The sequence below is a fragment of the Rattus rattus genome, chromosome 12, assembly GCF_011064425.1.
Source record: "Rattus rattus isolate New Zealand chromosome 12, Rrattus_CSIRO_v1, whole genome shotgun sequence".
Taxonomy (NCBI): Eukaryota; Metazoa; Chordata; class Mammalia; order Rodentia; family Muridae; genus Rattus; species Rattus rattus.
In genome coordinates this window covers 21376149-21391188 of record NC_046165.1, presented here as the reverse complement: position 1 = coordinate 21391188, position 15040 = coordinate 21376149, and the positions used below count along the sequence as shown (strand labels likewise).

The window sequence follows — 15040 nt, the reverse complement described above, 5'->3', positions numbered from 1 at the left end:
CACAGTGGAAAGAGAGAAGTAAGCAGCTGTCCTCTGATCTTTACACACAGCAAATATCTTATTTTTTAGAATGGTTCTTTCACTCAACAGGGAGCTCCCTGTTTTGGCTAGCTTGGATGCCCAGGAAGCCTCTGTCTATAATTCTTGAATCAGCCAAGGCTGGGGGTAAAGACTTGCACTGCTTGGCCTGGCTTTTGTGTGGGTAGTGAGACACCCAAACTTGGGCCCTTAAGTTTGCAAACAGGCATTTTAAACACTAAACTATCTTCCCAGCCCTTGAAAACTATGTTTATATCACTAAAGTAAACTCATTCAAAAGGATTACTAGAGATGATAACGTGATATTAAAAAATAAAAGCAATAAATTACACCAGGATTTTTTAAATTATATGTATGTGTGTGTGCTAGTACAACACAAGAAGAGAATACAGGAACCTGCTGAGACCAGAGGCATAGGATTCCCCCATGGAGCTGGATGCTGTAAGCTATCTAATGTGGATGCTAGAAATTAAGCATGAGTCCTCCACAAAAGCAGTAAATGCTCTCTACTGAGCCATCTCTCCAGCACCAATGCACGAGAATTTTTAGTAATTATAAATACATATGCACCCAACAGAAAAAACTAAAATTATATAAAGCAACCATTAACAAAATTAAAGGGCCAAAATTAGTTTAATAGTTAGTTAAGACTAAAAAAGGAATATAGATACACAAAATGTCCACACAACTCTCCACCAAACTTAAATAATTGATTGTGATGGTTAACACCGATTTCAACTGGATTAGGTTGAAAGATACACCTAAAAGATTAGAGCAAAGCTCTCTGGAGGATATCTATGAGGGCACTATAGAGACAATTAGATCACCAGTGCTCTGACCTAATTAGTGGCATAAGCGATTGATAGATTCAAATCATGAATAGATTATTAGGTGAAACTATGGAAGGGGTGTGCCTTGGAAGGATATATCTGGACTCTAAGTCCTCCCTGCTCTTTGCTTCCTGGCTGCTGTGATATGAGTTGAAGCTTCCTGTCAGGCACATCTCCATGGCGGTTTTGCCATTCATCACGACTGAAACTACAAGAATAAATCTCTATGTGTAATGTATCCGTCACAGACACAAATTCCTAACCAATATACTGACTCTTACAGAATATTTAAACCCAAGAGAAAAAATACTCTTTTAAGGACAAATGGCATAATTATCAGACTGTAAGCAAAAGAAAAAATAACATTTTTCAACAAATGTTAATGTGGTTGGAAAAAACTGCACAAGGCCCCATCCACAGAGGGAAAATCAGTCTTCTCAAGAGACAAACCCACTGATAGGTTACCCAGAGAATGTGTGTGTGTGTGTGTGTGTGTGTGTGTGTGTGTGTGTGTGTGTGTGTGTGTGTGTGTGCATGCGAGAGTGAGGGAAGGGGAACAGAGGAAGTTCTGGTGGAGGACAGGGGAAAATGGAAAGGATATAATACAATTCTCATAAACTCATCCATAAAAGCTTCAAATAAATTTTAAAAATCAAAATTATATAAAATACATATTAGAAGTATTGACAGTGGTATTTATGATATTACTAAATATCTGAAAGTTAAGAAAATAATCCTAGGTACTATGCTAATCAAATAAAAAAAGCCACAAATAAAAATTTTAAATATTATAACTAATTGAGTAGTATAGTAAAATACTTGGAATGTACCTAAAGTAGTCAAAGCTTCAAATATTCACACTAGAAAATAAAATCTATAGTGAATGACCTAAGATTCCAAAGCTGTCCTTTCGCCTGCTCCTGGGACCCTTTTCCTTCCCGGGTTACCTTGCCCGGCCTTGGCACGGAAGTTGGTGCCTAGTCTTACTGTGTCTTGTTGCACTGAGTTCAAGTGATAGCCCTGGGAGGCCTGGTCTTTGGGGAGTGGGGGGAACAGATTGGGGTACATCTGGGCAGAGGGGGTACTAGGAGGAATGGAAGGAAGGGAAACTGTGAATGGATGCATTATATGAGAGAAGAATAAATTAGAAACAAGCAAACCAAAAGCTGATTCTCTCAACTTATAAGCAAAACTAGAAAATGAATTGAATACATACATACATACATACATACATACATACATACATACATACATACCTACATACGTAAATGTTATCAGAAATGAAAGGGCTGGAGAGATGGCTCAGTGGTTAAGAGCACTGTCTGCTCTTCCAGAGGTCCTGAGTTCAATTCCCAGCAACCACATGGTGGCTCACAACCATCTATAATGAGATCTGATGCCCTCTTCTGGACTGCAGGCATACATGCAGGCAGAAAGCTCTATGATGTATACATAATAAATATTTTTAAAAAAGAAAAGATTGATTTATTAAAAAAAGAAAGAAATGAAAGAGGAATCACCATTACAAAGTGCATAGATATTAAAATTTAAAAAAGGAAATACCAATAACTATAAACTTGGCATAAACTATAAGCATAAACTTGGTGACTAAGATAAACAGAAGACACACATCCTGGCTCACTTTATGAGGCCAGGGTAACACTAGCATTAAACTTGACAGGCAAAGAAATATTAGAAAAGTATAAGCCAGCATCTCTCATGAATGTATATGCAAAAGAGAACCTCTAAATTTTATCAAATTGAATCCAACAATATACAAAAACATTCACAGCAACGAAAGTGAAAGGTATCCCAGCTAAGTATGTATCACCTGAAGAAAAATTAACAGGCTAAAAATAATCTATGAGATGGTCACATCAATAAATGCAGGAAAGGAATTCCACAAATTCAACCCCCTAGTTCATAAAGAAAGTTCTCAGTAAATTAGAAATCAAGAACCTTTCCTCAACATGCAAAAAGAATATCTGAAGAAAATGCTACAGACGACATCAGACTTGACAGTGAGAAAGTACAAGCTTTCTCACTAAGACCAGAAACAAGGCAAAGGTGTGCTCTCTCACTACTTGATATATCAATACCGCTGTGAGAACGACAGCTAATGCAATAAACAAGAAAGGAATGATGATATGGCTTCCTAGGTCAGAAATCTAAAAGAAGAGACAAAACAAAACAAAATGACCCCTGTATTCTTAATAAAAGGTTATAGCATTGTATGCATGAAACATTAGTATTGTGTGTATATGTGTGTCAATTGTTTTTCTATATGCCAGAAGCAAAGTAGAATATAAAAGTATCCTCAACAAAGAAATATAAAAGTATAAATCTAATAAAATACTTAAAAGAACTAAATGAAGAAAACCGCAAATTCTAATAAAAGAAACTAAATAACAAATATCTCATACATATAGACAGAAAGGCTCAACATTATTATCAAGATGACCTCTTTCTAATTCATCGATCTAACAGAGTTTCAATAAATAAATAGGTTATTTTTGGGAATTTGACAAATGTTTAAAAGTTTATCAGAAAAGACAGACACCCATAATAGCTAAGACAATATGAAAAGAAAATAAATAAATAAATAAGTCTTCCTATAAAATAAATAAATAAATAAGATTTCCTATAAAACTACAGTAACCAAGACCATGTAGTACTGAAGAAACAAGAGACAGCCCAACAGAACAAAGAGCAGGGGACTCAGAAAAGACCAAATAGAGTCAAAAGGCATTAGCAAAGGAGCAAAGCAAAGCAATGAAACGAACGACAATAACAACTAGACATCCACCCAGTAAAGAGGACTCTAAATACAGACCTTGTAGCCTGCACAAAAAGTTAACTCAAAATGGAAAATAGATTGTGTATGTAAAACACAAAGCAATACAGCGTTCAGAAGACAGAATAGGTGAAACCCTAGACAGCCCTGCATATGGCAACAGTTTTTCAAATAAAATGATAAAGCATGAACTAGGAGAAAATAATTGAGAACTTCATTAAAATCAAAACTACCTGCTTTCCAAAAATAATTATCAATAGAATGAGAAAAAAAAGATTCAGACTTGGAGAAAATATCTATAAAAGACATAGCTAATAGAAGATTATTATCCTAGCTATTCAACAACTCTCAAATCCAACACTACCAGAACAACAATCTTGGGGTTTAAAAATGAGAAAACATCCTTGATATGTTGTTCCTAAAGTAGATACAGAAATAACAAATCCCATCCCACTGCCAGCAGAGCTGGAAGAACTCAACCACAGTGTGAGCATGGAGTACTGCTAACCTAGGACTCTCTACCCTGGCCTATCCTCCTGCTGGGGACATTCCACAGCCAGCATTACGCCCTCTGCACCCTGTCCTTGCGGTGAGCAGGACAGCCTAGGCTTCCTGTGGATAGAGGGCTTGCTTAGAAGCAGAACAAGCCATCCCTACTACCTCCCCAGGACACACTTCAATGCAGGGAAACAATTCTCCACAGGTTTGGGGCCTAGTTCCCGTCTATAAATCCAACACTCCCTGAAAGCTGTGAAGAGTTTGATAAAAGAGCCTGGATCCTAGACCAAGAGTCTGTTACTGGGACGACCCGGGAGCTCCGTGGATTGAGATGCGGGAAGCCTGTAACCTAACACTAATCTACAAGGCCTGGGCCTGCTGAGCAAGCAAACTGGCCTGAGGGCTCTAGAGTCTCTGGTGCAGCATGGTGCAGGAAGGTCTTCAAGTGGTAGTTATGAGTGACACAACCAGAGCCTTCAAAGCGCGTGAAATGACATCAATTTCTCCTTCCATCCCAGGCCATGCCCTTTAGAACAGGTTTTGAAGAATCTTAGTAGTGGTGAAACCTATAGGATCCAAAATAAGAACTGGTTTCTGCTACCCATCAGTGTGTGGGGAGTTCCGACTTCAGCACCCTGTCTCAACAAGCAGTCACTCACAAAAACACCAAAGAAGTTGGAGCTGGAAAGAAAGAGGCCCTGTCCTCTAAAATCCAGGCTGGTGGGCTCAGTCAAAAACTCAAGGTGTGGGCTGGAGAAATGGCTCATTGGTTAAGAGCACTGGTTTCTCTTCCAGGGGACCTGAGTTCAAATCTCAGCACTCACAAGGCAGCTCACAACTGTCTGTTAATTCCAGTTCCAGGGTGACCTAACACCTGGCACAAACATACATACAGGCAAAACACAAATTCATGAAATAAAAGTAAATAAATAATAATAATAATAAAGCTCAAGGTATTGCCTAACAATAGATAGGTTCTGGATGCCAGTGTGGTTTGCCTGAGACGTTGGGTCTAAGCAGGGAGGAGGAGGTCCCATCAATTTCTTTGCACCCTTGTGGCAGCTATTGCACATCCTCTAGAATGTCTGATCCAGGCAGCAACTTGAGACAGGCATTGGTGGCTGCTGAGTCCCAAACTGAGATATGAAGAGAGCTCCCTGAGCTGGGCCCTGTAGATTCCACCTCTGTTGTTGCTGGTCCAGCTTTCTTCCTGAGCCACACTCAAGGGGCCAGGGGAATGAGAAACTCTAGGGGCACTTCACCACTGGCTGCCAGGTGTCCAGGGACTCTGTAGCTCACCAAGGTTTGCCATCTCCTAAAAAATTGGGAATAGGTTTGGTTATAAATATGTGTGATGGGTTGTACTGGTGGGGGGATCCAGAAAGAGTGTCTGCTGTTATTAGCTTTAATCTATGGGGTGATATGTGAAATATTTTGTACATAGACAAAATAAATTACGGAATGGGAAATCTTTGGCCACTTGACTTGCTGTGTAGACTGTATTTGTGTGTGGAGTTTGCAAACTTGCTGCAGAGGGACTCCTGAACTCCCAATAGTAGCATGGTCCAGCATCCTGTGACCAATTATACTTGCACTGTCCCCAGCAAGTGTGGGAGTGGTGGGCCTGCACTGGGCCATGAAGCAGATTAAATAAATTAAGCAGTTAACAAAGCAATGATAGAGAGTGCAAAAAAAAAAAAAAAGGAAGGAAGGAAAAAAAGGGAAGGGAGGAAGGAAGGAGGGGGAGGGAGGGAGGGAGGGGGGAGGGAAGGGAGGGGAGGGAGGGAGGAGGGAGGGGGAGGGAGGGGAGGGAGGGGAGGACGGAGGGAGGAGGGAGGGAGGGAGGGAGGGAGGGAGGGAGGGGGAGGGAGGAGGGAGGGAGGAGGAAGGGAGGGAGGGAGGGAGGAGGACGGGAGGGAGGAGGACAAACAAAAATCAGCACCTGAAAAGATGTTCTATAAGAGGTGTTACCACACTAATACAGATTAAAACAAAGAGACCAATCAATCAGAATGTCCAAATTCCAGAACACTAACAACACTAAATGTGGCTGAGGACACAGAGCAATGCAAACTCTCATACACTATTCATATATATTTATATATATAAATGGTACATCTACTTGGGTAGAGAATTTGGCAGTTTCCTACAAAACTAAACATATCCTGACCATATGATCCAACAATTACAGATTCTGGAATGTATTTATCCAGAGAAGTTGAAAACTTATGTCCATGCAAAAACCTGCATATGGATGTTTATAGGAATTTCATTCATAATTGTCAAAACTTAGGAGCAGCCAAAATCCCCTTCCAAAGAACAAACTATGGCACCTTTAGACAACAGATATTATTAAGTATTAAAAAACAAGCTACCAGGCCATTAAAGAAAAAGCACATACCACTAAATGCCTCAGATGGAATCTATCAAATATTTACAAACACCAAGCCTATATGATCTTTAATACAGAATAATTATTAAATTCATTTTATGAGGATAACTATAATACTGACATCTGAAAGGCACCCGCTGGATCATTTACGTGACAAACATCTGTGCTGTTGTGTTGACAATCCTACTTTCCAGACTGGTCCATAAGCCCCATTCAAAGAAAGATTTCTTTAGATTTCTTTAGTTAGTAGCTCTGAGCCCTACCAACTGTCATTTCACTTATAACTGGACTCTTCTGTGTTTTCTTTTAAAAATGTTTCTCATCTCTTAGCTCTGATGACAGGAAACACAAACTCCCCAACTGCATCACTGAGAATGGTACTGAGTAGAGCCGCTCCTACCTGGTCTTCTTTCCGGGACTATCACGGAAGGGCTGCTCATCCTTGCAGTACTATGTGCAGGCCAGGGTACTGCCATCAGTATTGCCACTGAGGCAATCAGTGATGCCCGATCAGATCAGCAGCTTCTGGCTCATGTGGTATATGATGAGACAAATGGAGCTCACCAGTCCTTCTTTGACATAAAGTGGATTCTTAGTCTAAAACAATCCCTGTGCTAAGGGCAACTACTGGGCACTGTAATAATTCTCAAGCAGGAGAATTATTCAGGAGTCAGACTGGAGAGGCCACCCTCCTGTGCAGTTCCATATTTCTGACAAGTAATGCTTGATTTGTATCGCAACCACCAAAAAGCCTAACTTTGCAAAAATAGGATGCCATCAAAAGAAATGTAGTAGTAACTGAGGTCAAAACCATTAACTATTTCAAACTAGTGGTGAGACAGACACTGCAGTATTTCCTTTGAAAAGTTCAAATATAATATGGTATTTCTATGTGTCTACTGTGGTGCTTTAGCGTATCTATCTCAGTTCAGTTTAGAACATAAATGTATGTAGGCGTGAGTGTGTGTGTGTGTGTGTCCGTCCAGTGCCTTCATGCCTTGACACTATTTATTGGTTTGTTATAGCTAAGAGAAGGGCAGAGATGGTCCAGGAGAGGCAGGAGAGTACAAACCTCTACAGAGTCTTCAAGAAGACATTTTTCTACCCATAATTAAGCAACTTCTGGAAGCCTAGAGGACTCAGGAAAATTTAGAGGCTCAAAGGTTTACAGGCACATCAATTCAGAGAGGTTCTAGTCTCAGGGTCAGGAATCCATTTCCACCCAATCAGAACACTGACAGGTCAGTCCACCCTAGCAGTCTATCCACCCTAGCACCTTCAACATTAAGCTTTTGGCTGGCCTGGGCTCTGCTTCTTATCCCCACTGCAGACATTCCTCTATATGTCACTAAAAAGAAGAAAATCCCTTTTACCTTCCATGCAATTACCTTCAGCCTTCCATCGCCATTCTCATCTATCAATGTCACTTATCAACAGCAGGCTCATTATACTACCCTTACAATGAATACTTCCCTAAGCCTCTCAAAAGCCCAAGATATAGTATCCACCAGGACATTTCCAGTCACAGAAGCCACATTCTGCATGGCAGTTTTCATAGTTAAACAATGTGCATGCTGAGTTTTGGCAGTAGCAGTGTTCAACAGACACTAGTAAGGTGGTTCATCCCAGCCCACACTAAGGTTCCTAAATGGCTGAAAAGAAGATACACACACCAGAGCTTACTGAGGCATGCTCTGAGAATCAACAACTAAGAGGAAGGGAAAGTAGTTGTTCTGAATAGAAGCTGGACTGCAATTCAGCCATAGAAAAGCCTCAGCCAGTACCATGGGGAAGCCCAGGTTGAGATGATCCTTCAAAAGTGTCTTTCCTCTAGGCAAACAGGCCAGGCACTACCACATCAGCCCAGAGACAACTGCGGCTGCAGTGAATAGGAACCATGCCTGGGGAACTCAGCTACCTTCTCTTTCAGTTCTCGGCTAGAAAAGAATGTGACTCAATCTGGAAAGGGCATGGGTAATCTAGGAGGCTAACTGTAGCCCTGCCACATCACCACTGGTCTAGGACACGAAAAAGCACTATCTAATAAATACAGAAAGATAAACAGAATTGTGAGAGGGAAAAAAACATTCTTAAACTTCTAATAAAATTACTGATTCAGGCAAAGACTATCAAAGGATATTAAAACCATGCAGTGAAGGTGCAGAGTGCTAGTCATTACTCCCATAAATTACAAGGGAAAGGTCTGATGAGTACTAGTGTTAGCACCACTGCAAGGAAGCACAGCCAGTAACTCGGGACTGGGGCTACATGCAGTGCTCGGTACTATACAGATTCCTGCTAGGATGTCTACACAGAATCCAATGAGCTCTTAAGGCCTAACTTCCATTTACAGGAAACAGAATGGAGGACAGAAGCAGCAACAATACGTAAGGTGCTGTCCTAAAAGGAACTATAAAAGTTAGAATGCTAGATATAGTCATAATGGTAGCCAGGGTAGAAGTATGAAGCCCTAAAAAGTTTTCTGAAGTGATGGAAATCTTCTATTGACTATAGTGATAGTTCTAAGATTCATTAAATAAATAGTTAGAGAGGGTTAATGTTATTATATGTAAATTAAATCTTAACTAACCTAACAAACACTACCCCCCAAAAAAGAATCAACACATTTAATCTTTTGTTGATAAAAACAGGAAATTGTTTTGTGAACTTCTAAACGAAATAGCTTATAATATGAAAATATTATGATTAAATGAACATATTTAAATTTATTAAATGAACATATATTTTTATAAGATCCAATATTTTTTCACTTTTTTTGTGCTAGGAGACTAATTCATTTTGCATTTCTACCAATCGGTGTACCAACAGAGTAGTACCTTTGTCTTAATGTGTTTATAGAACATATAAGATTTCACAGATTTAACACCTATGTGAAGAAAAGTATTAACTGCCCCCCAGCACAGATACACATACACAGATACACAAATCCACAACATTCCCTAGCCCGCTTCTACAATGATGCCTCTTCTTAGCTCAAAACTATCAGGATTTTCCCAATAATTCTGATCAAAATTTATTTTTTTTTTTTGTTCTTCCAGATACTGTCCTTTTGGCTAATCTCTCCGATCCTGCAATGAATTCTTACTCCTCTCCCTCCTGATACCTACGTCCTAGCATTAATAAAAATGTTAGCATTACCTACACGCACTGCCTTCCTCACCGGTGCTTGTGCAGCTGAGCAGGTCCAGGGCCCCATCATGTCGCAGTTGTTTTCACTAACCTTTCCCTTAAGTATCTGCCTTTTATCTTCCATCCCCAGACAGACAATACAATCAAGACTACGACTTCCACATCTAACAGTCCTCAACATTCACAGGTTTGACTGCTTAGTCTCCTGAAACCCAGAGTTTAAACACAGACGGAATGGACTCAAATACCATTTCTGTTCTGTTCTGTTTTACTGTAGATACAGTACCAGGTCCAGAGGCTGGCCTTGAACTCCTGACCTTCCTACCTCCACCACCCACATGCTGGGATTATCAGAGTATACTAACAAGCCAGTCAAATGGCATTCCTAACAAAAAGAAAGAAGTAGCAAAGAAACTAACTAGTATGTTTAGCTGAAGAAAAGGGCAGGAATCCCCATTTAGTCAGTGTTCTCTGGTACTCGGAGCTGGGTGCTCTTCTGCTGCTGCAAGCCCCAGTGCAGAGGCTTTTCCTCCTAGCTCAGTTCACCACTTCCCTCCTAGCACCACTTCCCTTTTACCAAGCAGTCAACCAAAGCTTTCAATTTCTACGTTTCTTTAACTTGCAGTCATACTTTAACCCTGAATCTGTCAACTAAAGGTTTTCCTCATTCATCTTCTAACGAGTAAGGTTTATAATGAGCAGAATGGAACTGTAAAGATGATTTTAATAATAACAACAGCAACTAACATTTAAAAGACATTTAATATGTGTGGCCACCCAGCCATTAGATTACTCTAAAAATTACAAGAAAGAGCCAGCCAGCTGTAGTGTATACCCATGTAGTCCCAGCCAGCTGTAGTGTACGCACCTGTAATACTAGCCATCAGAATGCTAAACCAAGAGACAACTTTTATTTCTGGGCTACATGGTGATCCTGTTAGGGTTACATGAGATCCCATCTCAAAAACCATAAAACAAACCATTCAGCTGGGCCTGGTGACTGAAGGCCTAGACCTAACAGCATCTACAGAGCAGAACATGTCACACACACACACACACACACACACACACCCTGCGACCTAAAAAAGGTAAAACTGGAATCTAAACTAAGGCAGTCTACAAGCTGTAAGATCTTACCACAGAAGTGTGTGGTGCTTCCCAAATGGAAACTTATCTTACCATTCAGAACACTGATGAAACTTTTTTTTCTGCCTTGCCTGGCTGGCTTCTTTCTCTGAGAAAATGTTATAATTTCATCCAGTCATATTCATTCAAAAGCATACATATTCGGTCACTGAATACATAAAAACTATTCCCATACTCAGCAATCATTGATCCAAAAAACAAGAGTTACAGGCAAGACTATTGCTTCTCTTCATATCCTCAAACCCCTCACTTTCAGAAAAAAAAAAAAAACCTAATATTTAATGACATATAATGTGACAAGGACTTAACAAATATTTGTTCATCTAATCTACAAAGTAGTGCACATTATTATCGTCACTCTACATATAAGAAAACCAAGGCATGAAAGTTATGTAACAGTCAAGGTTACACAACTAGCAAATGACAGAGGACAAGCAGGACTTAAAGCCAGTCTGTGTCAAGAGTCCAAGCTTTTAACCATCTCATTAAAATGCCTTCAAAATCCTAGGTGCTACCTCAAGTTTGAGTCTTACACCCAAAACACTCTATAATACTGAATTTGTTCAACTTGGGCTGATAATTCATCTATATATTTGTTCCCTGAAGCTCATGTTTTCTCTTCTCTTACCGCTTTTATAATTTCCTCTTATGCACTGCTAGATCTCCTTCACACAGACACTTAGACACAATAAATGCCACAAAAGGATGCCACCCATTCAGCTCAGCAGAAAGAATAGCTGTGGTACTCATCTTCAATAAAGTATCAGTCTGTATACTCAGACGTACTTCCTTCTCTAGTAAAGGAAGACCAATCCATAACTTTCTCAATGGCCAGCCTGTCATTATAAAACTTCCTCCACTGATGTCTATCAGTTATTCGCTCTGTCATCTTCACTGTCCTCTTCTCTACTTAGGTTCCCATACTTGAGAGCCCCGTTGCCCTCCAGTGGCCCTTCTTGCATATCCCCCAGGTTATCCCAATAGTTCCTATCCCCCCCTTTATGCTTGACGCAGTTATGACCAATGGCTCACAAGTTATTGGTGACTAGGAAACCGTTCTGGTATTCTTCAGTATCTAGCACTTCTGAAAACGTTCTCTTCCTTCCCTAGAACCTGAGGTGCTCCTGCCTGCTCCTCTTCTCAGTTTTCTAATCTCTTCTCTTGGTTTCTTTTATTGTCTCCCTTTCTCTCACCTTTAAGCTTGATGCTCTCTAGAATTTCAGCCCTGTTTCTATCTCGTCTAACTCAATGTCCTATATAAATAAACTAAATCCAATTCTTCTTCCCTACCATCTTTAATTTTTTAGTGAACAAATTTAATTCAATTCACAATAAAGAACAGCAATGGATTAAAATGGGGAGGGTGAAGTATAGTAAGCAATAATATTATGAACAAGCATCGGAAGCCATTATCAAAGTTTCCATGAATATTTCTTTGAGATCAGAAAACCAACTCCTCATATTTTATTGACAGTCTGTAGAAACTGATCAAACTAGAAATCAACCATTTTAAGTATATGAACCTATATTTAACTTTGTCTACTACTGCAAGTACACTTCTAGGTACCAAGAAAGTCAAAGCAAGAATATATACCATAGATTATTGCATACGTTTGGAAATGATATTTTAAATCTGTAAGAGGAATTTGTGCAGATATACCACAGTACGATAATTTAGAGACTCACGGCTCAAACTTAAACTAAACTCTCAAGGTAAATTCTGTAATGTGATGTGTGCTGCTTTCCAAAGAACCACACCTGTGACATTGTTACCTTCATCCTAAATAACAAAGGGCAGTTACGACCATTTACATCCATGACTCAACTGCGGATGCACCCACTCCTGCCAACAAACAGATAAGGGTGCTTTAATCTATAAAAAGAAGTGTGAATAAAGCTCATTTTTACAACCTCTCCAGCAGATAAGCCTTAACACACAGTGACACACTAGCTAGACTTATGGACTAGAGAGATCTTCTATAACGGGAGAAAAAGGCATCTGGCATTCCCTAATAAGCCACACTGATTTAGTAAGGAAGGAAAAAAAACTTCTGCAAACTCACTTTTAAAAATCCTACTGTGCTTTCTGAGTGCCCTGTAAGAGGCTATAGGAAGAAGCCCAGGAGACTCCCAGCTACCTCTCTCAACACTGGCAAAAGGAGTCAGCAACCAGCCTTCAGGGTATGTGACAAGTTAAGGCACGGCAAAGAAAAGAACAGGAGAGCCTTTAGCCAAAAAAAGTACCCATATTTTAAGAAAAAGAAAATGAAAGTGATTTGCCAACTATATGAAGGAACTTGAAGGTGTAGCCAGTCTAACTGAAAGAAACCTGAAAGCTACTCAGATTGTCTGATAGCAGGTGTACTCTAGTCGGCTGACATGTTTCTAACGTATTTTTACTTTAAAAAAAATGGAAAAAAGAAATTTTTTTTCCATTTTTCCTACAAAACTCCCTGTACTCTCGAATCTGTGACAGGAAATAGAACAGAAGATGAAGTGAAATGGCCGGACGGGACATCAGAACAAGACAGCAGCTGCAAACACATTTCAAGGCCAAAAGGCTCCATAATCAAACTACACTTCTAAAAACCCCTATCAGACATTTCTGACGTCTGCACAAATCCCCATTCGTATCCTTTTTTCCTAAATCTCCTAAAATGAAACCACTAGCTTTTTGTCTACAACATCCTACAAACATCAGTATCTTTAACCTACATCATTGCTCCCCTGTAGTGAAAGGAGGCTTTTATGGAGGGCAGCTGCAGGAAGGAATGTGATGGGGAGGGGTCGTGCAAATAACACTGCAGCTTAGACACTAGAAACGCGAACACATCCCCTTAGGACTCTTGCGAATTCTCTGCTCTCCATGCATTGTGGTCTTATCCCTCTCTACCCATGCCTCCTTTCTCAACAATACACACGTGTCATGACAGACCAGCACCATCACCCTCGCTAGTGTTAACCGATACGTATCCATCTTCTGTACCTTCCCTCCTTCCCCTCCAAAAGACCGACACACACACACACACACACACACACACACGCACAGACACCGTGGCCACCACACCCTCTTATCACCAAAGTGCTTTTACCACCAGCATCCAGCCCTGACTGAAAGCCGGGTGCTAATTACATGGACACACAGGCACGGGTGCGTGTACACACACACACACACACACACACACACACACACGTGGGGGGGTGCACACGGATGCACACGCGGCAAGGAAGGACGCCCGGGAGACTCACCTGGAGGCCGGGTACCCAGCGAGGCTGCCGGCCTGGTCCCTGTCACTGAGCGCAGTGGTGTAAATCCTCCGGTAGTGATCCGCCAAGGCCCGGCCTGACAGCAGCAGCTGATACTGACCCCGGGAGTCCGTGGCAGGCAGCCCCAGCCCCAGTCCCGAAGCGGCCACCGAACCGTCAGGAACCGGCATGAACAGCGCCCCCGGTGCCGGGGAGGAAGAGATGGTGGCGGCTGCAAAGAAGCCGTCCCCGCCGGGCCCGGAGGAGGCGGCGGCGGGGGAGGCAGTCGCCGCGCACATCATCATCCTCGCCGCCGCCGCCTCGTCCCCGCGGGCCGGGCGGGCAGGCACGCGCGCGCCCTCACAGACTCCTCCAACGACGACGGCTGTAGCGGCGGCCTCGGGCGCCCGCAGCAGGGACACTACAAAGACAGCGACCTTCTCCGCCGCCGCCGCCTTCTCCTCCTCCTCCCCACGCCGCCCTCGCCGCTGTTGGGGCCACTCATCTAACCCCGCCACCCGCGGAGTGTGAGGAGGAGGCGGTGCCGCCGCCGCCGCCGCCGCCGCCGCTGCCGCTGCTGCCACCGCCGGAGTTGCCCGCAATGGGAGGCGGCCGGCCTCACTGAGCATGCGCGCCGCTCCGCACATGCTCAGTCATAGGACCTGGCTCTCCAGCCAGCCCCACCCCCTCCGCCGCGGCTCCCTCCGCCTCCTCCGAGCTGTGGGTGTCCAGAGGCCGAGCGGTGCCAAAGCGACGTGAAATCCGCAGCTCCGGGTTTTACTAGCAGCACGAGGAAGAACCTGGACCCTGCTGGAGAAGCTGTCAGTGGAGGCGTTCTTCAGGTAACCAGGTTCTCTCCAGGTGGGAGAACCCAGACCTGACAGAAGGAGGTGACTGTCAGTCGCAGGACTCACAGCTCTGCTGTGGCCTGTACCCAGGTCCGCG

General features: G+C 42.2%; 1 protein-coding gene across 2 annotated transcripts in view; it reads right to left on the bottom strand.

Moving 5' to 3' along the window:
- Mycbp2 (MYC binding protein 2) overlaps positions 1-14643 on the bottom strand; it is a 231748-nt gene extending 217105 nt beyond the window's left edge. The window contains exon 1 of one of the 2 annotated variants that reach the window (XM_032918389.1): positions 14099-14643. In XM_032918389.1, the coding sequence (XP_032774280.1) occupies positions 14099-14400 (302 nt within the window). In that variant the 5' untranslated portion in view covers positions 14401-14643. The remainder of the gene's footprint in view (positions 1-14098) is intronic. The other variant, XM_032918388.1, reaches the window with a different exon arrangement.
- Positions 14644-15040: the final 397 nt, after the last annotated feature.